Source organism: Rattus norvegicus, chromosome 10, assembly GCF_021556685.1.
Source record: "Rattus norvegicus strain SHRSP/BbbUtx chromosome 10, alternate assembly SHRSP_T2T, whole genome shotgun sequence".
NCBI lineage: Eukaryota > Metazoa > Chordata > Mammalia > Rodentia > Muridae > Rattus > Rattus norvegicus.
In genome coordinates, this window is record NC_141543.1 from 44,060,057 (window position 1) to 44,085,657 (window position 25,601).

A 25,601-nucleotide genomic window follows, 5' to 3' on the forward strand; every position below is an offset into this window, starting at 1 on the left:
AGAGTGTAGGCAAGTAGGGCTGGGGGCGGGGCCTCTGTAGTCCCCGCCCCGAAGAAGCTGATGCTTGGGGGACATTTAAGTCTTCTCAAGCCACACCCCAGAGCAGGTCCCCAAGCCTCCTTTGGGGGAAGTGGTGACCAAATTGGGTGTTGACTTGGAGAAAAGTTTAGGATTTCAGTATGAAATACTCTCTCAACTTTTTGTTATAGGTCAGGAAGGGATTGTATCCCATCGGAAATCTGCTCCTTCAGAGGACCTGAGTTCAATTCCCAGCATGCGTTGGTGGCTTACAACCTTCTGTAACTCCAGTTCCAGGGGAATTAGTGCCCTTCTCTGGTCTCCAGGACACCAGGCATACATTAAGTGCACAGGCATACATGCAGGCAAAACGCCCACTCACATAATAATCATTAAAAGATCGAGACAGATTTTGAGACTGTGGTCATGAGGCTGTGGGCAGTCGTTCATCACACTGACTTACGTAAATATTAAAATTTAACTTCAAGATTCAGGATCTTCGACTAGGATTAAACTCTCAGATTAGTTATTTTCACAGTTAATTAAGAGCAGACTGGCGATGATCTACATAGTTAGTTTCAGGCCAGCCAGGGCTGCACAGTGAAACCCTGTCTCACAACAAACACACAGTCTCACAATGAAACCCATTATTTTGTGCAAATACTACTTTCTAGAATTAAAAAAAAGATAAGGTATAAAAAATAGCAACTGTGTGATTCTAAAGTAATATTGTCAAGTGAAATGAGAAGTTACATTTATAATTTTACTATTTATTTATTTATTTATTTATTTATTTATTTATGAGATGGGTCCTACTATATTTTCCTGGCTTTATCTGCAACTTTGATCATAAATGATAACCTACCTCATCCTCTCCAGTAGCAGGGACAACAGGCATAAACAGCATTATCATTAAAATTGTCTTGATACCTATTGTATTAGTAGCTTTTCTTGTTACATAGACAAAAGCAACTTAAGGGAGAAAGGGTTTGTTTGGGCTCCAGGTCAGAGGGTGGAGTCGGTCACTCTGGGAAGGCATGGTGGCAGGAGTCAGCTTGTCACAGTCTATCCTCAGTCAGGAAGCCAGGAGTGATAAATGTTGGTGGTTAGCTTGCTTCTCCTCTTTATTTAGTCCTGGACCCCAGGCCATGGACCGGATGCCACCCACTGTTAGGGATACTCTTTCCACTTCAACTAACCTGATCTAGAAACTTCCTCACAGATATGCCTAGAGATTTCCCTCTTAGGTGATTCTAGACCCTGTCAAGTTGACAACAATCATTATCACAACTGTATTAACAACAATTTCCAGATTTAGTAACTAAAAGTTTTACGTGGTCAGATTCAAATGTTGCATAAAGAACTAAGAGTTTGAAGTATAGTTACAGATTCACATGTGCGGGGACATGTGAAGTCGAGTTGGAAGTGGCTGTCCTGTGTTCTCCCTGGCAGTGCTGCCTATCTGTTAGAGCTGGGGTGTGGCTCAGTGGGAGAGTGCTTACCTCACATGCACCAGGCCCTGGATTGGATCCCAGTCTGGTAAGAAAGGCTTTTCTTTAAAAAGTATGCAATTAACTGTAACAATGTTATTGTTTTATTATAAAATTGGCATGAAAGCATTGAAATGAATTCAATTCTTATTAAAAACCACTAATCCCTGTCTTTCATACTAAGTCTTAAGACTTCAGTGTGTAGTTTAGAGGACATTTCAGTTGAATCTAGTGAAGCACATTTAAATACTCAGCAGCTACTTCTAGTTAGTGGTTACCTTGTTGGTTGGCATTTTTTAAGGCCTTTAAATTTTGGGTTGTTACTAATAATTTGAGCATTACATGATGTTTCTATCTTATGAAAGTGCATTTCAATGGTTTTTGTTCGTTTGTTTGTTTTCTCCCGTGGGTTTTTCTTTTCTTTCTTTTTTCTTTTTTTGTGGTTTTGAGGATTTAACCCAGGACCCAGGCATGCTAGTTTGCTTTTTAAAAAAATAAAAATAATTGTTATGATTTTACTTAATTAAGATCGTATATTCAGCCTCCTTAGGTTTTTAGATCACATCCTATTCTCCGTCATCACCTTACTAACTGAGCCATCTCCCCAGACCTAGCAAGAGTTCTTTGCCAGTTGGTGGTAAGATCATGTGACACAGCGGGGCCTGCAGAGCATCAGTGGACTAACAATGCAGCTACTTGATGTGGCTTTCAGAGTCTCTAGCACAGGGTGGCAGCTACCCATCAAAGACTCAGGCCCTGCAGTCCAGATGATCATTTTGCTACAGCCCCATATGAGTTCAATTAAAAACCTACCCTCATTTTGAATGTGCTGGATCATACACACACACACACACACACACACACACACACACACACACACACACCACATTCACACACACACCACATGCACACACACACACACCACATTCACACACACACCACATGCACACACACACACACCACATGCACACACATACACACACACACCACATGCACACACACACACCACATGCACACACATACACACACACCACATGCACACACATACACACATACACCACATGCACACACATACACACACACCACATGCACACACATACACACACACACCACATGCACACACATACACACATACACACCACATGCACACACATACACACCACATGCACACACACACACAAGCACTGTTACCATCTAACAGTCGTCATAATACAATGAATTTTATTTGGACAGCATTTATACGTTTGAAAATGTGTGATCATCTTCATATGGATTTTGCCAGTCCTTGACTAACACATTTTCAAAAAAAAAATTCTTACAAATCTATTTCATTGAATAGTTAGCAGTCAAGACTGTTTAGAAACGTTGGTTCTTAAAAACAAGACCATCTGGAAGAGTGGCCCAGAATTTATGAGATATTGTGTATTTCTCCACAAGTCCAGTTTGGTGCTCATTGTTTCTATTAGTACCTTTCAGCGGAAAGGCTTTTGTTTTGTTTTGTTTTGTTTTGTTTTGTTTTGTTCAGACAGGGCTGCTTGTGGTGAGACAGGCTGGTCTCACACTCCTGACATAGTCAATGATGACCTTGACTTCTCGATCCTCCTGTCCCCATACCAAGAGGGCAGGCTTTCAGGCTGGCTCCAGCACACCCTGCTCATTGTACCCCACCTGTTTTTCAGTTTGCCACGTGCCTTGGAAACCTTGTCAGAATGCAGTTATTAGAACCTTGGGGTTTTCTTCTCTGTCCATGGAGACTGTTGATTTTTTCCCACATCTGAACCTGAAAAGAAAAGAACAGCTGAAGAAAATTAAACAGTTGGAACTCCCCTCCCTCAAACACCAAAGTGACATCCAGAAACACTTCCCCATTCAACCCATGAAAAAGCACGTGAACTCTAATCATAGAACCTCATGGGTGCAGACCTTGTATTTTATGATTTCAAGAGACTAAGAGTTACTTTCTTGATTAAACACAAAGCTTAAATTTAAGCTCTTCAGTTTCCCCGAAGAAAGGATAGAGGGGTAGCAGGAAGTTCTTGATATGAGTTGATAGAGAAGAATTGTAATGATTAGGTAAACTCTTTTGTTGTTGTTTTTCAAGACCGGGTTTCTCTGTGCAATCTTGGCTGTCCTGGAACTCATTTTCTAGACCAGGCTGGCCTGGAAACCAGAGATTTGCCTGCTTCTGCCTCCTAATTGCTTGGATTAAAGGTTTGTGCCACCACCACTCAGTGATTAGATAAATTCTTATCGAACACAGGCACCTGTAAAATTCTGTGACAGATCAGTACACACATAGACCTAGCTTTATTATGGCCAACCATGGCTAACACTTTATAAAACAGAACCCCCAGACAGCCATGTGAAATATTCCCACGTAATAAATAGGAAAAGTGAGGGTCGAGAAAACTTAATATAGTTCCCCAACTTTGTGTCAGAAGTTTGAAATTTAAAGCCAGATCAGTGCAGCCCAGAATCTCAATTTCTCCGTCGTGTCACTGAGCTTTTAAACCTTCAAACTGAGCTGTCAAATGTTTGGTCTTTGCCTCTGGGTCTTGGTACAGAGCTCCTAACTCTCTTGTGGTTTCCTGCGTTGTTTTGAGGGCAACTGTGTTGTTTTGATTCTCTGAGGTGGCACCCAGCTGGCTTGAGCATGGGGACTGGTTGCCAGAAGGAAGAGCCTTGATCTAGAAGCACAGACCTGTTTGGCTCTGCTCTCCTAACCTCTGCAGAGAACAGGATGGGGGTACAGCTAATGACCAATCAAGCCCACAGGATGGAGGATCTGAAATGTGGTTTGAATCTTCTGAATCACTGACGTCTCACTGTCAGGAGAGTAGTGCAACCCCAACCCAGAGGAGCAGATGCCCCACACTTAGGGTCCTTCCAGCACACACACCTGCCCGTATCTTCCCCAAGGCGGTGCTGACAGCAAGGCAAGTGTTTCCCTAGGGTCTGGGAGGCTTTCTAGCAAATGATTGAACACATGGGTGGGAGCTGTGGGGACCCCAGACTTTGTAGCCAGATGAGACAGGAATGAGATTGACTTGTGACTGAAAGGTACAGGATTGGGCCCTTATGCCTGTGGGGTCAAAATTGAACCAGATCCTAGGGTGCCCAGATAGTCTCAGAAAGATGAAAAACACATGAATCACGTAGTGCCCAAAAGACAATCTGGATTTAAAAATTTTTGTGCATGTGTGCATACATGTGTGGGTGCATGAATGTGCATGTAGGTGCATGTTCCGTGTCATTCACCATTGCTCTTCAGCTAGTGTTTGAGGCAGTGTCTCTCTCTGAACCTGGAGCTCACTGATTTGATCAGATTGGCTGGGCAGCATGTTTCACGGTCGACCTGCCATTACTGTTCTGACGCTGGGATTATAGATGAAATACTGGATGGTACTTGGATGCTCGGGAACCGTGGCATTGAATAAATTCTTTCTGTATGAGCTGCTCTTGATCATGACATTTAATCACAGCCACAGAAAAGTATTGAATACAGAGGATGACTTGAGGAGATCAGTTCTCTCCTTCCACTCTGTGGGTTCAAGGAATGGAACTCGCAGAGTTGGTGGTAAGTGTCCTTACCCACTGAGCATCCCACAGGCTCCTGCATTTATTTACACAATGGATGAGTAGTTTGTTTTTCATGCATACATTGTATACTTTTTTTTATCTTCTTTAAGTAGATTTTCCTTTCCTTCTCTGGAGGTCTCCTTTCCCCATAGATTGCAGGAACTTGTATGTGTGTATGTATGTATGTATGTATGTATGTATGTATGTATGTGCATGTATGTGTGTACATATGTGTGTGCATATGTGTGTATGTATGTATATGTGTATGTGTGTATGTATGTATTGGTGTATCAGCCTATGTCTACCTTTGTGCTGCAGACGTTTCCCCTGACTTGCTGACATTTGATTTTGATTGTGTTACTGTGTTCTTGTTTGCTGGCTGGTTTGTTTGGAACTGGTTCTCACTGGGTAGAATGACCTTGAACTTTGAATCTTATGGTATCCCTTTCCTTGCTCAGTTCACATTTGTTCTTACAGATTCATGATTTTGTGTTTTTAGTCCTACTTTTTCTTTCTAGAATTTACTTTGATGTTTTTGGAAGGATTCTACTTTTTCTTTATTCAAAAATATCTAGCTGAATATTCCAACAACTTTTTACTGAATTCTCTCATTGATTATTTTTACATGTGTATGTATGTGTATACGTGTGCATATGTACGTGTGTATGTATTGTGTGTATACGTGTGTATATATGTGCGTGTATGTATTGTGTGTATATGTGTGTATATATGTGTGTGTATGTATTGTGTGTATGTGTGTATATATGTTTGTATGTATGTGCATGTGTGTATGTATGTACATATATGTGTGTATGCATGTACATATGTGTGCATGTTTGTATGTGTGTATTATGTGCATAGGTATGTACATATGTGTGTATGTATGTATGGATAGATGGATGAAGTGACACTGAGGGTTCATTATGTGACTCAGGCTGGTCTTGAACTCCTGGACTCATGTGACCCCCCCCCCCTTACCCTCTCTTGTAGCTTGGGCTACAGGTGTGTGCCCTACTCTTCCCAGTGGATTTTAAGTTGATACATTTTTTTGTGTCTTGTTTTTTAAAACCATATTCTGAATTCTCTTCTTTTCTCAGGCCTCATCCTCAGCTCTGTCTTGCTCCACTGCTTCCTGTTCCTGCCCTGTGGCTGTGGCTGTGGCGCTCTAACTAGCACTGCTCAACGGTTTTCTCCAGCATCCTCTACTCAGCACTCTTCCTTTTTATATCATGGTGGATATTCCCCCGTGCTTGTTCTTCCAAACATTATTTTCTTCCAATCATTTTGCTACTTACCCTCTGACTTTCTGCATCTGCTCCAAGTTCTCTGGTAGAGTCACTCCAAAACTCTCAGGGAAAAAAAGTGTGATGATTCCAATGAGGACAGTCAGACTGCCCATGAGGATGTAGGGCAGGAGTCGGTTATAAGCACCTGTAAAGAACCAGACATGAGAAGATTAATTAGATGTGAGCATGCTCCTGGGAGACGTTTTATCAAGGTGCAGACAGGCTATGACAGCAGACTTAGTCCATACATTTCAGAAGAAGGAAAACCAGCATAATAATCTCGGTTGTTCCATTGGGTTCCCCAGACTTCTACAGTTATCTAGCCCTGGCTGTACATTAGCATGCTGTTAGGTTCTCAACCACTGCCCAGCCCTGCATGACGTGCTCCTTACATAGAAGTCTTCACTATCAAAGCTTCCTTAGGGTGGAGGAGACTTGGGATGGGTGGTGAGGTAGCAGAGGATGGCTTTGAACATCTCATTCTCTTACCCTCACCTCTAGGACTCCATTTGTGGTTGAGGCACTGCTGGGGATCAAACCCAGGACTTTGTGCTTCTTTGTAGGCAACGACTGTACTGACTGGGCCACACACCTAGCCCTTTTCTGCTTCTCTGTATGGGGCTACTGAGGTAGGAGAATAAAACCCCTCATCTGCTCCTTACCCACAGAGAGAATAGAAAAACAAACACCCATGCGTGTAGTTTGTTTGTTTGTTTTTGTTTATGGATTTTTTTTTTGTTTTTTTTTGTTTTTTTTGTTTTTTTGTTTTTTGTTTTTTGTTTTTGGTTTTGGCTGTTAAGATAAACCCTGCTCTCAAGGCTTTTCAGTGGCCTTGTGTTGCTAACAGGAATAGCTCCTTATACTAAACACTCTTTCTTGGCCTCTGCTTCTTGTGCACCAGTGGCCCAGCACTGGATCATCTAAGCAGAGTTGAGAAGTGTAAGGAAAATGGCCTCACAGTATGCTCAGGGCTCCTGTACTCAAAGCAGCTGTGCAGGGTATGTTAAAGTTAGGAAACTATGTTTCATTCACTGTGTAGATTTATAGTGCCCCCTTTCTGAGAATTCATCTGTGGGGTGTGTGTGTGTGTGTGTGTGTGTGTGTGTGTGTGTGTGTGTGTGTGTGTTTAAACCGGTAGGTAACCAACATGTGAGCAAGAAAAATAAGGAGGCACGCCTATGCCAGTCAAGTCCTAATAAAGGCCAGGCTCAGAGCACTGAACAACCTCCCACTAAAAGCTCCTTTGTGTGTTATTCCAGCCTGGTATATTTGATTATACAGAAAGTAAATATGCTTGCCTTGCAGAAAAATCATAAAGTGTAAGTGATCACCCAGGGAAATATTTATAAAATGTAGACAGAAGGCTAACTCCTTACATTATTAAAAAACAAAACAAAACAAAACTCATATACTCCACTGAATTACTGGGGAGGACTCAACAGCTGCCCCTGAGTCCCATTCATCCTTACACCATGTGTCTGTCTGCCTCCGCTCTCACAGCCCTTCCAAAGTCAGGTTCCACCAAGAATAAAGAATCACAGCTCATGTCCGCTAGTTAGAATCTCTGTTCTTTGACTCCCTTTGCTTGCTTCCTGCTCGCACTGAGGAGGTTATCCACAGAAGGATTCAGGCCTGGAGAGACAGCTCAGCGGTTAAGACCTCTTGTTGCTCTCACAAAGGGTCCCAGTTCCCTTTCCAGTACCCACCTGGTGGCTCATAGTTCCCTTCACTCCAGTTCCTGGACACCAGGTACACAAGTGCACCACTTACATTTGGATAAAAACGTCATACACACAAAGTAGGAACTTCGTTAAGTCTAACGAGAGAGAAGTGGAGGGGGAAGGGATACCAACAGAGATACAGCAGGAAGACCCTTACTACTTCTTTACTACTACAGTCCAAGGGGTCACTGAGAGTCATCCTGAAAAGAAACTGGCGATGGGGCAGGAGAGATGGCTCAGTGGTTAAGAGCACTGATTGCTCTTCCAGAGGTCCCCAGTTCAAGTCCCAGCAACCACATGGTGGCTCACAACCATCTGCAATGGGGTCTGATGCCCTCTTCTGGTGTGTCTGAAGACAGCGACAATGTACTCATATACATGAAATAAATAAATCTGAAAGAAAGAAAGAAAGAAAGAAAGAAAGAAAGAAAGAAAGAGAGAGAGAGAGAGAGGAAGGAAGGAAGGAAGGAAGGAAGGAAGGAAGGAAGGAAGGAAGGAAGGAAGAAACCAGTGAGGGCCTTAAGATGCAGTGTGTGTGCAGTGGGGCTGTAAAACCCAGCAGCCAGACTATGGAGAGTGACTCAGTTATAGTATGAGCAGCACGAGACCCAAACCAACTCCTCCTGTGAAGAGACTGCCCAAAGAAGGCCCTGTTCATGCACACAATGCACACAAACCCCACATGCAAAATACACACTTTTTTTTTTTAAAAAAAAGCAAGCTAAGGACAGAGCAAGATGCATCTCACCCAGGTACACGAAATAGGGGGCAATGATGCTGCCCACCCTCGAGGCCATGGAGGTGATGCCCACAGCCATGTTCCTGACCAGGGTTGGGTAGAGCTCCGCTGTGAAGACGTACAGCATGGAGAAGGCAGAGGTGACCCCAAATTTCCCCAGCATCACCAGGCCAATGGACACAAAGTTGTAATCTGGAAAAGAGGCTCATTTCAGATGGGGTGCCCCTGGAATCAACACCTAACTGTTTTATTATTCCTTTAGCTGCCATACAATGGCTCCCACATGACTGTCCTCAAATGTCCTAACCCCCAGATGGGTAAAGATGGGAGGCGATGGGTGACCTCGGACTTTGAACTACTCTTATTTTGGATGAAGAATGCATTTTGTCCTAGTACTTTTTATTTGCTATAACAGTTTCCTAGTGAGTTATTAGATGTTAAATACAATTAAATTTAGTCTATAAAAAGAGGGCCCAGTTTCTTTCCCTCCTGATTTTTAATTATTGAGAAATATAGATCTAGTTGGGTTCAGTGGTGTGTGCTTTAAAAAACTTTTTCCATTTTTTTTGGTGTAGTGTGCACATATATTTGCATGATTTTGCACGTGTAGTCATGAAAGACCAGAATTACAGATGAACCATCATGCTTGGCAGCATTTATGTGGGTTCTGGGGTCTGAACTCTGGGCCTCATGCGTTTTAATTATTGAGCCATTCCTCCACACCCGTGCATGCTAATAATCCCAGCTATTAATACTTCACTGGTCGAGGCAGGAGAATTACAGATTCAAGGCTAGCCTAGGCTATGAATTGAGTTCAAGGTCAGGAAGGGTCGCTTGGCAAGATCTTGCCTCTACGTAGAAATAAAAGATGGGGCATGTGGCTCTATGGTAGAGTGTGTGGCTAGTGCAAGACCCTGGGTTCAATCCTTAGTACTGCAGAGGTTAAAAAATTAAAGACAAAACCAAACAGTATTATTTGCAGGTTACAATGTATCAAAAATATATCAACTTGTAGTTTAACAAAAGGAGAAAGCTAGACACACTAAGAAAAGGAAATACATTATTCTTAACATTAGATTTTTTTTGTCATTGTTTAGTCTTACTGTACCACTCCCCCTCTTTCTTCCCTCCCTCCCTCCCTCCCTTCTTCCTTCCTTCCTTCCTTCCTTTCCTCCTTTCTTTCTTTCTTTCTTTCTTTCTTTCTTTCTTTCTTTCTTTCTTTCTTTCTTTCTTCTTTCGAGGAAGTGTGTGTGTAAGATGAAGAGATGCTGGATACAGTCTTCTCCTTCCTCTGTGTGGGTTCCAAAGACGGAAGTCAGATTGGCCAAGCGCACCCCTGCCCACTTTGAACCGTTCTGTTCACGCTGTCTCACTGTTTTTGTTTGTGTTTTCAGACGGTGATTCATGCAGCCTGAGCTGGTCTCAAATTAGCTATGCAGCTGAGGCTGGCTCTACCTCCCAAATGCTGAGAGTATAGGGATGGGCCACCATACCTTGCTGGGACAGTTGTTGGGAACATGTCATAGTCAATCTGCCTATTCGACTGATGAACGTTTGGTGATGTCAAGGCTGTGTTATGGGGGAGTGGTGACTCATTTGAGAGTGGTCACCCGGGTTGGGGATTTAGCTCAGTGGTAGAGCACTTGCCTAGCAAGCGCAAGGTCCTGGGTTCGGTCCCCAACTCAAAAAAAAAAAAAAAAAGAGAGAGAGTGGTCACCCATTAATAATCTAGGCCATTAATGCATCTCTGTTTTCTAGGATGTTGTTAGCCTAGGCTAACTTCTTACCTTCAGGTACCACTTGGACCAAGAGAAGCACACCTCCTCCCCAGAACAGCACCCCAGCTATAATATATCTCCGAGGCAGGGTTCGAAGTAGCAGCCAGGCTGTGAAATAAGCTGGAACTTCAATCAGGCCAGAGAGGAAGCAGTTCAGGTAGACATCTCCGTGCAAATTAGGAACATTGAGAGACAGAGCAAAGTAACCCACTGAGGTTAGCATCCTGAAAGACAGACCAATGATAAAATCATAGAAAGATGGTCCTTGGCTCCCTAAACTTTTGTGATGGTCATGAGTTGATCTAGGTCCCATGTCCTCTAGGCAGTCCGCTAGTCATGTTGGACTATTTGAATGAAAGTACATTAAACTGAGATTCAAAGTTCAGTTTTTCAGTCGAAATGACACTTCATGTGCTTAGTACCTGCATGAGTCTGGTGGCTACTATGACGGGTGTCTTACGGTTTTACTGCTGTGAACAGACACCATGACCAAGGCAAGTCTTATAAAGAAAACATTTAATTGGGGCTGGCTTACAGGGTCAGAGGTTCAGTCCATTATTTTCAAGGCAAGAACATGGCAGCATCCAGGTAGGCATGGTGCAGGAGGAGCTGAGAGTTCTACATCTTCATCTGAAGGCTGCTAGTGGAAGACTGACTTCCAGGCAGCTAGGGTGAAGGTCTTAAAGCCTCTGTCCACAGTGACACAGCTACTCCAACAAGGCCACACCTCCAAATAGTGCCACTCCCCAGGCCAAGCACTTTCAAACCATGACAACAGACAACACAGATCTCAAGCTTTTTTCTGTCTCTTCAGAAAGTACTGTGGAACAATGCCATTCTCAGTAAACCACTGGTCAACAGTGCAGATGCCCCTGTGAGGACATCTGAGTATGAAGAACACACATCTCTGAGGAAGGCTTTCAGAAACATGCTGGGTCTCTAGCTACTAGACCAGCTGGGAGCATAAGACTAATCCAAAACACGAAGAAGTTAACTCTACCACTGCAGAGATTCAGTGACACACGTGGTGTAAGAACAGCTTGGATGGGGCTCAGTCTTGGTGATTGTTGGCTCCCTGGTGCTATTGGTTGAAATACATTGCATGAGTGATATATTGGACAGCTAAGAAGGAAGGCATCTGACAGAGGCTGTGGTCCGGGATATTTCACACTGATACTTTTCTAATTGCAAAACCCATGGTTCGAAAATATAGTTTGCCAGTTCTGGTTCTCAGTCTCTGTGTGTGGGAGGCGTGGGGGGTTTGTGAGTGCATGCCAGTTCTGGTATGCAGTCTCGTGTGTGTGTGTTGGGGGGGGTGTTGGGAGTGCATGCGTGTGTGCACGCGTGTATGTGTATTGTTATCTCTGGAACAGGAAGGTTGTTACTGTTTTTCCTTCCTTATCTCTGAAGATTTGTTACTAAATCTAGTTAATAAATTCAGATCATTACTTCTGTGTCTTCATATGTTCATTTGCTACTGGGGAGGCAGGTTACAGTAACTCAACCCATCAGTTCAGACAGCAGGTGGAGACCTAACACTTCTGCTTTGGTCCTCAGGGGCAGCCGCAGCCTCAAGCCCATCACTTTCCCTGATGGGGTCCCCATACTGCAGACTTACTGTTAACCTATAAAATTTCCCCTATTTGGTCCAGACAGTCTATCAACCGGAGACAGGTCTGAGACCTAAGAATTGCACAGCTCTCCTTTTGCTGTAGGGGAAGCCTAGGCTTTGTCACGTCCCTTTGAACTAGAGAAAATCAGTTGCACCCTTGTGTGTTACACATCTACGTTCCCAGAGCACTCATGGCTTACCACAGCATCACAGACATCACTGTTATTGTGGCAATGTTCCGAGTCTTGAACAGGTCCAGAATGAAGACTTTCTGCTGCTTCAAGGAGTTTAGCTCCTGTAGCTAAAACAACATTAATGAAACGCGAGATTAAAGAGATAAGAAGGAAGGACCTATGGGCATACAACCCTTTTTTAAAATTTTACTTTATTATTATTATTCTCATTACTATTATTATTACTATTATTATTTTAAGATGGGGTCTCATGTACTTCGAGCTGGCCTTTAACTCACTATGTTGATAGACATCATCTTGAACTTCGGACCTCCTTCCTTCACTCTCCAGTGTTGGGACAGCATTTCTATGCCAGGTCTGATGCTGGGGCCTGAAGCTTTGTGTATACCGGGTGAGCACTCCATGCACTGAACTGCTCCTTAGTCCATCCACTCAACTCTTACAGAACATTTGATTCGCTTCCAAGTCCAGAAATCAGGAGCCGTAAGGACATCTCCAAATATGACACTCATTCTAACTAACTCTTTATTTAAATATGTACACAATTTAAAATTCATTCTTGACCATTTCATACATGCCTCTAATGGATTTTGATCATATTCCCCTCCCTTTCCCTCTGGAATCTTTTTTTATTCCCAGCATACTCTCCTCCTAATTTCATATCTAGTTATACTCATGAAGGAGAATGACACCCTCTTCCCCCTCTTTGAGGCAGCCATTACCCCACCACTGGGACCAAGAATCGATGCAGCTCTCCTGCTTCATGCTGGGCTGTTGAAGGGCTGGACCTTGGAGGTAACCACAGCTGCTGAGAGCTCCTTAGTGCCAGGGCTATGCTATGTCCAAAGGATAACATTTCACATACTTTCTCCTCATCATCCGGTTCTCACAGTCTTTCTGCTCTCTCTTCCTTGTTGTTTCCTGAACCTGTCATGCTTTAAAATGTTGAATATAGCCCATTTTATGCAGAAGCCTTCAAGATAAATGGCATCAACCCCACTGATGCTTGCTGACCAGCTTTTCCTTCACTCAACCTTAACATGGGTAGCCACTGAGCTGGGATCCTTAAAGCCTATTGAGTTGAGAGGGCCATGCAGCTCCACAGGAGGGAGGGAGAGATTTAAGGGTCTTGGGCCTTGTATATGCTAGGCTTGGTGATACCTTCTCAGAAACTCAGGTGAAGGCAGAATTGAGAGTTCAAGACCAGTCTTAGGTACATAGGAAGTTCAAAACTGGCCTTAGCTACCTAGGGAGTTCAGAGCCAGCCTTGGTGACATAGAGAGTTCAGGGATAGCTTGAGCCACATGAGACCCTGTCTTTAAACAGCAAACAACAACAAAACTATCAGACTCAGGGTAGCTAAGGACTTGGGCAAATTACTGTTTGTCTTCTCTGAGACTCAGCTTAACTGGGAGTTGAGGAAGTTAAATAATATATAAATGCCCAGCATAATAAATGCTCAGCACATCTTAACTGTTATTGTTATCACTGCCTCATGGAAAAGAGAGGCTATTCATCCATGGTTAATGATAATCCTTTCCTGCCCCCAATGTCCATCTTCACTTCTCCACTGCTAATTAACAGATGCTCATTTACCACAAGCTATGAATTTAGATAGCCGAGCTGACTAAGGTTGAGGCTAAAAACGGTATAAGGCTGTGAGGTAGGGGATCTCCTGGGGGTAAAGTAGCAGTCTTGTGACCCTATGACATGTGTGCTGTAAGAGACTTAAGGAAGGCATTTCAGTTGGGAGGGAGTAAGATGGCCCTTTGTTGAGGTGTCAACATCAGTCTTCCAGTTAATTAGGCGTGTGTTTGCATAGCTCTCAGCCATGATGCTTTCCCCGCTCCTTCCATTTTCATATATGTGTGGAGTGTGTGTATTGTGTGCATGTGTAGGCCCAAGGTTGATGCTGGGAATTGTCTTTAATCACTTCAGTCTTGTTTGCTGAAACTGGTTCTCTCAATCAAACCTAGGGTGTCTCACATAGCTAATATTGCTAGCCTGATTGTTCTGGGGATTCCATGTTTGGTGGTTTGAGAATGGCCCACATAGGGTCATGTATTTGAGTGCTTAGCCTCCAGGTTCTGGAACTGCTTGGGAAGGATTAGAAGGCACGGCTTCGGTGGTGAAGGTGTGTCACCGGGGACAGGTTTGAGGTTTCAAAGGGCACACTCGTGCCAGGGTGCGCTCTCTGCCTCCTAATTGCGGATCAACAGGTGAGTTCTCGGCTGATCCTGATATCGTGTCTTTACTCTGCTGTCCTAGACTAACCCTCTGAAACCTGTAAGATCAATGAAATGATGAAGTTGCCTTGGTCATGGTGTTTTGTCACAGCAATGAAAAAGTAACTGTAACTAGGACACTCTGTCTCCACCTTCCAGGGCTGGAATTACAAGTGGGCCGCCATTCCTACTGGGCATTCACATGGGCTCTGGGGACCTCACACTTGCACGGCAAGCACTTTTACCACTGAACCATCTTCTCTGCACTCATGGTGCCTTTTTTCTGCACAGTGTATGGAGGACTTGCCTCTAGCAATATATAATATAATATAATATAATATAATATAATATAATATAGTATAATATAATTCAGGTACAGAAACATCAGGGCAACTATGTTCTTAAATCCAGTGGTTGTCTCTGGTCTGGGAGAGTCACCCAAATGTTTCTGGATTAGATACATGACTAGGTTGAAGGGGCTTCCAAAGCTAGGGAACGGTTAGGTTTATCCTTCAAGACGATGCTATTCGAATGGCATCCTGTCTGAATTAATATCACAGCCCCTGATACAAAGTAAGAATTTCAGTTTATTAGAACACACACTTGGTTCCAGAGAATCCTGGAAAATCACAGCTTGGAAGCAGTGTGATCTCTGGAAGTCATGTCCCCATGCTTACACGTTCTTTCTCGTAAAATGAAGCTCACAGACCTCCTCCCAGTGGCTAATGTGAGCATCGTGTGAGTCAGAGCGGCTACCTGGCACCGAGTAGTGTCTTTACTGACATTCTAAACAGGGCGTATTGGCTGCTGCAGGCTGCTGCAGATTCTCCTACATGGGGTGCTAGAGGGTGGTGAGAAGGGGAGAGGACACGGCTGGGGAAACTAAGGCTTCCATTTCTTCTAATGAGGGTATTGAGTTCAAGATAGATGCACAGCAAACAGAAACGGTCCCACGAGGGCTTGTGTTTCTGGGCTGTAGTCTGACTTGTCCGTGTCAATTTTCTGATGCTTCCTTCTGTGTCAACCTTTCTCCACGATCACACTGGCACACTGTATATTTCTTAAAGATAGGAATGACGCTTTCCGTCTGATAAATAAAACACACTAATAGCCTTAAATGGCAGAAGCATTAGTTGTGGCCAATGTCCTTCTTGTACCCAGTTACGTTTACTAGGACCGGGATGAACTTTTGAATTCAAACAGCAAAGGATTAAGAATGCTTTGTCCCAACCTGGACTCTTGGGGCTCTCAGAGACTGAACCACCAACCAAAGAGCATACACGGACTGGACCTACGCCTGCACCCACATCTGTAGCACATGTGCAGCCCTACCTAGCACACATGCAAACCACAGATGCAGCTACGAGGATCTTCTTCAGGTGTCCTGAGGGTCCTTTCCCTCATCCTGGCCAGCAGTACCCTGGCCTCTACTCACCTGTGTTAATCTTGCTGTCCTCCAAGGGTGAACCTGCTTCCTCAGGCTTTGGCTGCCCTGCTCTCATTCTGTACACGGCTGACATGCAGGTGTGCAGCACCATGCCTCCTAACATTTTACCTGAGAATGTGACCGTGATTCCATCCTGATACCTAGCGCAGTGCCCAGTGCATTGTGGGCACCTTGACAGATAGCGAGTTACATTAAACTCCGTAAAAGAAAGTCTGCAGAGCTCCTCTCAAGAGGGATGTCTGTGCACAGGTGCTCACTCACCTCCAGAGGATCGAATATCACCGCTGGTGCCATGATGCCATTCATCTTTGCGGCTTTCTGGATGATCTGTTCTGCCTCTTCAAATCTCCTCTGGGATATCAGCCACCGGGGAGACTCTGGAATAAACCTGGAATGCATTTGCAAGGGTTCATAACCTTTTATAAGCACAGGATTGGAGGTTAGCAAACATACATGGAAAAATGTCCCAGGCCATCTTAATGTTGCAAATACTCTATATGGTTTAAAATAAATAAATTATAGATACACATATATATTTATCGTTAATCAGTGGCAGAGCTGTAGGAACACCAACCTACCCACCAAGCTTTCTACCCAAAATTTATCCTGCCTACAAGAAACGCAAGAACAGGGGATAGAGCAGAGACTGAGAGAATGGTCAAGCAATAACCGATCCAACCTGAGACCCGTCCCGTGGGCAAGCACCAATCCCTGACACTATTAATGAAACTCTGTTATGCTTGCAGACAGGGGCCTGACTGTCCTCTGAGAAGTTCCACCCAGCAGCTGACTCAGATAGAGGCAGAGACCCAGAGTCAAACATCAGTTGGAGCGGGGCGGGGGGGACTCTTATGGAAGAGTTGGGGAAAGGATTGAGGGGCCTAAAGGGGATAGGAACTTCACAGGAAGACCAACAAAGTCAAGTAACCTAGACCCTTGGGTCTGAACCACCAAGCAAGAGCATACATGGGCTAGACGGAGGCCCCCTGCACATATGTAGCAGATGTACAGCTCAGTCTGCATGTGGGTCCCAAACAACTGGAGCAGGGGCTATCCCTAAAGCTGCTGCCTATCTGTGGAATCCATTCCCCTAACTTGGCTGTCTTCTCTGGCCTCAGTGGGAGAAGCACCACCTCACCCCTGCAGAGACTTGATGTGCCAGGGTGGGGAGATACCTGGGATGGGGTGGGGTCATGCTATAAGAGAAGAAAAGGAGGGTGAGTGGGGGGGTGGACTGTGGGGGAGGCAGTGATCAAGATGTAAAGTGAATAATTTTTTTTAAAAAAATGTAATGATTTTTTAAATGAAAGAAAAAAGGAAAGTGCCCTAAACTGAGCACAAAGTTAAAAACACAATCCAACAGTACCAGCTCCACAGTCAGCATGGAAATAAATGGGCAGGAGACTGGAGTGGGAAGCTTCTGGAAGAAGGCTAGCATTCCTGAGACCCAGGCTTCCTACAGTGCACCTGCCCCCTCACTGAGATGCAGAAAGTGCTGGCAGTTTGGAGGCACCAGGGCAAGCTGCAGCAGAGAACATGCAGAAGCAGCTAAGTGAGCAGCTTATCTTTGGGTGAGGGGGCTGCCTGCCACACAGCAGAGGGCTGGCCGTTGTACTCACCACCACAGGGGGACACAGAACAGCCCAGGCAGTGTCAGTGCCAGCAGCAGCATCCTCCAGTCTCGGATGAAGTATGCAAACAGCGGCAGCACCATGTAGCCGATGGCAAAAAATGTACAGACTCCCAACGTGGAGAAGAGGATGCGAACCGACTTGCTCAGGATTTCGGTCCCTGTTCAAGACGATGGGCAGGCAGTATTAGCATTTCTGCTCTCTTCGACATCTGCTTTTGGAGACGGGGGTCTCTTACCAATGCTGGGGATTGAACCCATGAATGTCTGGCAAGGGCTCTACCAATGAAACTACTGCCTTCTGGCAATGCTGTGTTCTCAGAGTAAGAGGCCAGTGTGAGACACGGAGACTGTCTTGCCCAGGAGACAGGAAGTGGCTCTTTCAAGACGCTGCAGGGAGTCAGGCTGTGGGAGGTTTGTCCACAACTCTCATCTGTATGTGAAAACTCACTCACTGGCCCATGAGACAACAGTGGCTCCCCCAGCTGTCAGGACACCCCTTGTCCTTGAACCCTGAGACATGACACTCAGAAGCCAGCTGCCTCTGGAGTTTCCCAGAGCTGGCAGCCTGTACTGGAGCTGATGTTCCCCAGGCAGACAGTGTTCTAATGTCCCTGAAAGTGACATCCCAGGTGACAGGCACACACTCAGTGACTAGAGCAAACGCTCAAAGCCACATGCAGTTGGCATTGTCTCAGGGAAAGCTAAACTGGCAGTGGGTTTCTGTCCTGTGCAGCAAGCACACAGCAGATCAGTCAGCAGCAGGTCTTCAGAGATGGTGTCACCTAGGTTAGGAGTCTAGCACAGCCTCTGTCATGGAGCCTTAGTCTTGGCCTTCTGACCTGAAGGCAAGGATATAGCCGACAGCAAGAGCTTTATTTTTTGTATAGGACTTGCCCACACTACAAAACACTGATAATATTGATGGTCAACTTGAAGAGTCTAGAATCACTCGGAAGAGACTTTGAACATGTCTGCGGGAGTTTCTGGATTGGGTTAACTGATCCAGGAACACCCTTCATAAATGTGGACAGCACTGGTGTATGGCATGGGGTCCTCTACTGAATAGAAAAGGAGAGAGTAAGTCACACTCCTCAGTGGTTCCCCTCCTGATGCATTTCTTTCAGTTTCTTGAGAGAGCTGAGGCTGGGTATCTCATGATCCTCACAGCACAGGGGCATCTGTCAGCCTGTACACTCATTCCGAAGGACGCCGTCTGATTGCTCCAAGTTTCATGAGTGTCATTTCCAGATGTTTCCTTACTCTGTGAATGAATGCACTCTGCCATGACCTGGCTGTCTTTGGGTCTCTGGCTGGGATTATAATATGACAATGAACGGGTATGGTGTGTGTGTGTGTGTGTGTGTGTGTGTGTGTGTGTGTGTGTGTGTTTCCTAAGAAAAAAAATCCAGAAGCTGAGAATTTGATCATGGAAAAGAAACACACATGGGACCCATTTGTGCCTGAGGTCAGGGAGAGAAACCGTAGCACTGGGAGAAACCATAGTGAAGAGCAGACCGTAGCAGACTCAGCATGCTTTGCCTTGCACCAGGTCCCAGGCAAGGACAGAGCTCTGCAGCCTGTGGACCACAGTGGACTGTGCAAACAGCTCCTTAAAAGCCCCACTGCTCTCTAACTTTGAGGACCTCTCCCTTCCTTACACATTGCTGTCATTTGAGTCAGAAATGTCCCCCATAGGCTCATGCATTTGACCGCATAGCCTCAGCTCATGGCACCACTGGGGAAAGTGATGGAGCCTTTAGGAGGTGAAGCCTTGCTAGAGGAAATACATCTAGGAGTAGGCTTTTCGGTTTTATAGTCTGACTTCCCCTGCTTTTCTCACTGTGCTTCCTACGTAGGGAGAAAATGTTGTCACTCTTTTTCTTGACTGTCATGTCCACCTCATGATCCTGCTGCCATGCCTTCCCCACCATGACGGACTGTAGCCCCCTGGAACTGTAAGCCACAATAAACATTTCTTTCCCCTAAGGTGCCTGTTGTCAGGGTATTATAACACAACCACAGAGCAGCAACCAAGATGTGAATAATCACCAACATTGTCAAGGTCATTGTCTTTATTACCATCACTACCACCATCACCATCATCACCACCACCATCACCATCACTACCATTATCAACATCACTACATCACCACCATCACCACCATCACCACCATCACCACCACCATCATCACCACCATCACCACCACCATCATCATTATCATCATTACCATCATCACCACCATTGTCACCATCACCACCACCATCATCACCATCACCACCATCATCATCACCATCACCACCATCATCACCACCACCACCATCATCACTACTGCCATCATTTCCATCACCATCGTCTTCACAGCCAAAACTTTTCTGGCCAGTTCTTTAAGCCCGACTTCAGGGTAAGCGCTTATATAAATGATGCCTTTGACCATTATCTTACATTCAGCTGAGACATAAGGTGCTGAAGTCACTTGCCTACAATCATTTATCTGTGACAGTGATACAAACTGGAAGTGGCAGCTCATAGTTAAAAATCCCAGAACTCACCAAGTGGAAGGAAGAAGGCCAGGAGCTTTTTGGTGGCATAAATTCTAAGCTCAACGTCAGCTTGGGCTATAAGAGACCATGTCTCAAAACCACAAACGAAGGGGCTAGAGAGGCGGCTCGGTGGGTCAAGTGTTGGCTGATCAAGTAAGGACCTGCATTTAGATCCCCAAGGCCTGTATGAAAATTGGATGGACTGCACATGTTTGGAATTCCAGCACTTGGGGATGGGAACAGGAAGATCCCAAGAGCTTGCTGGCCAGTCAGTCTAGCTGAACCGGTAAATTCCAGATTCAGTGATAGAGGAAGACATAAGATATTAACCTCTGCTCTCCACACATACACAGACACACACTTGAACATCACATATGCACATTCACACATGAACATCACACATGTACATACACACACTTGAACATCACGCATGCACATTCACACATGAACATCACACATGTACATACACACACTTGAACATCACGCATGCACATTCACACATGAACAGAACACAAACAAATCAAAATCCCAGAGCAAACAAATGAACCCAAACACAGTGATAAAGCCAGGATGTAAGGCGTATCTCTCAACTATGCGTGTCTAGTCTTCAAGGAGAAAATTCCCCAGGCAGGCCCTTTGTCTTATGAACCAGTCCTTCAGCTGGGCTGCTAGTGGAGATAACAAGAGATGTGTCTTTCCTGCCTTGTGAGGTGGAATGTCTTTCAGTCCTTCCTGGGCTGATCATTAAACTGGCTAAGAGACAAGCAGTTCTCTGTAAGGAACACCAGGAAAGGGCCCCAAGCCTGGCAGATGCAAGGAACTCTCTGTGTGCTCACCTGGGGAAAAGACTCATGGCAGAGATGACTTCTGGATTTGCTGACCCAGATCTCTGTCCTCCTCTGCCTCATGGGCTCCTGATCCTAGGCAAAGTCTGGCTTCTCAATGTCTCTGGAGAACAAAATTCTCACATCCCAATCAAAGGGCATGCCCTGGTTCTGATGAGGCCACGGCAGCTCTAGGAGATTATGCCACTAGTTGGTCCCTCTACCTGGCAGGCTGCCTTCCCTTTGCACCAAAATGTTGTCATCCAGCCCCAGGAAGCACTAGGCACTCTCCATGAGGCAGCAGGACAGGCAACACAATGCAACTGAAACCTATGGCGATTCTAGCTCAGGGAACAAACTTGGGAAATAGATGTGCTCAGATGGATTAAGGGAGGAGTGTCCTGCATTACAATGGGGAGAGAGCGTGGGCTCCTCTATGCTAAGTCCCCTGTGATGGATAATACTCCTTGTTAATTTGATGGGATCTAGAATCACCTAGGAGACAAATCCCTGGTATGTTTGTGAGGGGTTTCTGTTGTGGATTGGTTCTAATGCTATTTGTGTTAATGGGCTCCTGAAATCACTCCAGAACCCACATGTCTGTGCTGAGAGTCCCTGCCCCTAGTTGTCTCTGAATGGGACATAAAGTTGCCATCAGGCAACGGCTGGGCAGGAAGACAGAGGCGGGACTTTTAGGATCCCTGGCAAGAAATTCAGGAGAGAAGGAAGAAGGACTCCTCCATGACAAGGGTGTAGGAGATGGACCACACTGGGAAGGTGCAGGAGGGAGAGACGGCCAAAACGTAGGTGCGAAGGGGAAAACGGCCTCAGGAGGGCCCCAGAAGAGTCCAGGGCAGCAAGGATAAAATAAAGATTTAGTAAGCATTAACTCAGGAATATCAGAGTGGGGTGTATTAGCCACACGAAGGTTCAGGAGTGGCTTAACTATTGAACTAATTAAGGCTTACTAAAATATACAGGTTGTGTGTGTGCGCGTGCCTGTGTGAGTGCTTTCCATCTGGGATCCAGAACATAAGGGTGGGTGGCAAGAGGTGTGTGTGCACGTGCCAGGAGATGGAGCAGCTTTGACAATTTACCTCATCAGGCTTCTATTGGGTTAACTGAGGAGAAAGGCCCACCATAAATGTGGGTGGGCGCAGGGTGTGGGATAGGGTGCTGGGCTGAATAGAAAGGAGAAGTCCAGGTGGGCACAAGCATCTATCTCTCTCTGCTTCCTGTGACTGGGGGAGCAATGTGCTCAGGGGGCTTCCTCTGTCGTGACACAGAAAACGAAATCCGGGTTTTTGAGATAAGCTAGCCTGTGGTATATGGCTATGTCCTTCCATTCAAATAGATCAGGACATTTATTTTTCAAGTTTAAAGCATTTAAGGGCTGGAGTGTAGATCAGTTAGATAGTGTGTGCAAGAAACCCTCGGATCGATCCTTAGTATAAAAAGTACATTAATACTTTAGCGAAAAGCTATACAAAATAAGTATGTGGCTGATAAAAGCTGTGTAACTAATGCGGTTAAATTTCAAATATGTCTGAGGTCCCTGGAGCCAGAATTACAGAGCACACGTAATCAGGCGCGTGCTTATTGAAAGGGAAACATATGGTCTGGAGGAAGCAAGATTTAAACATGTGTAAAGAGATGCTACAGCAAGGACAGCAGGGGTGGGGCAGGGTAGTGGCTGGGTGTTGACGTTAGAAGTGCGGGAAAATACTAAATTAGTGGATCAATCAAGGCAGGAGGTTTTCTGTAGATAGAGCACCAGGGGGCGCTGCTGCGCTGCAGGAAAACCAGCAGCTACCAAGTCTGTCCTTCCACCAAGTCCTCCCTTACAGAGAAGCGGTTCATTACCCAGGGGATGAAGGAAAACCACTCTAGCATTTTACCCAGAAGTCTATAGGCAGGTTGAGGGTACTATGCCTGAGATTGTCACGGGGTCTAGAAAGCTGGGGTGTGAGAAGGTCATTGACCCTGATTTTGAGTCCCACTTCCCCGGCTCTGGGAGGTGCATCCACCCTGTGTTGCTTTGAGGAGCTTGAGTTTGGCTTGCCTTTTGTATTACCCCGAGACGTTTGCAAGCCTGGTGAAGTTTTTAAGAGCAGCTCAGAAGAAGGCTCATTTCTGTGCTGCTTTGGGAACAATTTGGGCTCTGGAATCAATGCAAAGATTAATCTTCAGGATGAACTTTTGCCATCTCAAGCATTCAGATTTCCAGAGAAGGGGGGAATCAAAGGTCAGGGAAATTCTCAAATAACAACAATCTGTTGGGTTCAAATCTGGCTTCGAGGGAAAACAAAAAACAAAAAAAAACCCCCAAAGCCTGGAAAGTAGCTATTTTATTCCTGAAACACCAGGGGGCGCTGCTGCGCCACAGGAAAACCAGCAGCCACCATGTCTGTCCTTCCACCAAGTCCTCCTTTGCAGGAGCTGCCTGGGACTCCGTCTGTTCTGGGACAGATCAGTGACAGTCTTAGGCCTTCAGATCTTAACACAAGTGTTATCCCAGAACCTAATGTTATCAGTTTCCCTCTGAGCCCACTAGAATGAGAAGGGTGGGCCCAGGTAGACAGGGAGCCCTGTGTCTGTAGACACACCTAAGCTCCAAACTACCCTTGACCTGGCCCTCTTCTTCTCTACCCTGCATGTGAGGCCATGGTCACGTGGGGAGAAGGGAGGGCTGGGGAAGGCAGTGCCAGAGCTGTGGGACGTGAGGGGGCTGTGGCTGCGGCTGGGTGGCTGAACCTGTGGATAAAGTGCTTGCCGCACAAAGATGAGGAAGTGAGCTCAAATGCCCAGGACCCGCCTAACAGAGCTGGGCACTATGGAACACGCCTGAAACCCCAGTGCTGGTGGGACAGAGACAGGAGGCCCTCTGGGGTAAGTTAGCCCGAGAGCTCCAAGTATAATGTAAGAGCTTGTGCCAAAAAGTAAGGTGAATGCTAGCTGGTTGGCTCAGTGCCAGTCCTGATCAGCTGAGTTGATTCCCAGAACCCAGCATGGTGGAAGGAGAAAATGAACTTTCACAACTTGTTCTCTGCTCTTCACACATGTGCTATGGCTTGTGTACACCCCCTTCCACATACAAAATCAACATTAATTAAAAAAAAACTAGGCAGAGAGCAATTGTGAAGGGCACCCAGTGTTTCCCTCTGCCTCAACCTACCCACACTCCTGTGCTCATAATTATGCATACATACACACAGACGGACAGGCAGAGATGGACAGACAGACAGACAGACAGGCACACACACACACACACACACACACACACACACACACACACACACACACACACACCACTCCTTGCTCCCAGCCTGGGCTGCTCTGCCTTTGTCTTTCCTTCCAGAGGGCCTTCCACATCCCACCCGTCCCAGGTCTTACATCACTCGTTGCTTGCAGCTCTTTTCTTTCTACGCAAACTTCTCTGCCTTCTACAGAAATAATAGTATTTGTTATGGTAAGGTGTTGTTGCTGTTGTCGTTGTTCTTTTATGAGACATGGTCTTGCTACATAGTCCAGGCTGTCCTAAAACTGAACATTCTCCTGTCTCTGTCTCCTGAAACCACATGTACATCCTCACAGATAACCTCGGAAAGACTCCTGTTCCACCCCTCATCCTTGGAAGGCCGAGAACCCCTCTCTTCATGCCATGGCCTGCTTAAGAGAGGGCTATCTATTGAGGCACATGGGACCGTGGGGCTCCCGCTTGCTCTATCTCTTCCCGTGAGGCCTCTCTCCTCCAACATGAGGCTGGGCCTGTGGCAAGAGGCCCTTCACCAATAATTAAAGGAATGGAATTTGGACAATTCCACCTTGGCAACCTGACAGAGGGCGCGCATGTATTTGGCTAACAGAACATACCACGGCCAAGGCCAGTGAGTCACAGGCTCCTGAGAGCGATCAGAACCACATAGCCAGGTGCGGGAAAGCCCACTCGACTCCTATCACAGGGCACAAACAATAGTTATGCTGGAACAATGGGGAGAAACTGGGATAATTCTGGGCCAACTAGAATGATCGTGTTAAATATTATAGGACGTTTTGTTTATTGTGCTGTGGGTGCTCCCTCTCACCCCCTCTCATCATAATAAGGGGGTGTTAGAGAGTATATTGGTGGTGGGGATCACACTTTTGAGAACACTCTGAACAATTTCCATGAAACTCACCTCATCTCCTCCCCCAGAAAAGCTGGACAGTGTCCAGGGCCTCCCCGAGGCCTAGGAACTGATGGCTTGCCCTCCCTCAGCCTGGCTTTCCTACAGTAGGACTGTTATCAGAGAGGCACAGCTGTCCCGTGCGGAGCTCATATGCTCTGGGTGTGGGCTCAGACTCAGGCCAAAGCAGATCTGCCCAGGTGGGACAGAATCCTGCCACCTAGCAGGTGCCTTTCCTTCCTCTATATATGCCACATCAACCCCACTAAGTCCCTTTCTAGACCACCAGCCTTCCACCTTAATAGCCCAGACCACGGACTTCATATCCCTGCTGTCTCCCTGCCCAGA

General features: G+C 45.7%; 1 protein-coding gene across 6 annotated transcripts in view; it reads right to left on the bottom strand.

Annotated features, from left to right (window-relative positions):
- Positions 1-2,711: 2,711 nt before the first annotated feature.
- Positions 2,712-25,601, bottom strand: part of Slc22a4 (solute carrier family 22 member 4) — a 45,941-nt gene continuing 23,051 nt past the window's right edge. For 4 of the 6 annotated variants that reach the window (XM_087574112.1, XM_087574110.1, XM_087574111.1 and 1 more), the window contains 7 exons: positions 17,709-17,880; positions 16,351-16,477; positions 12,424-12,524; positions 10,621-10,835; positions 8,843-9,025; positions 6,383-6,518; positions 2,994-3,288 (listed from right to left, as the gene is read on the bottom strand). In XM_087574112.1, the coding sequence (XP_087430238.1) occupies positions 3,213-3,288; positions 6,383-6,518; positions 8,843-9,025; positions 10,621-10,835; positions 12,424-12,524; positions 16,351-16,477; positions 17,709-17,880 (1,010 nt within the window). In that variant the 3' untranslated portion in view covers positions 2,994-3,212. 6 annotated transcript variants of the gene reach the window in all.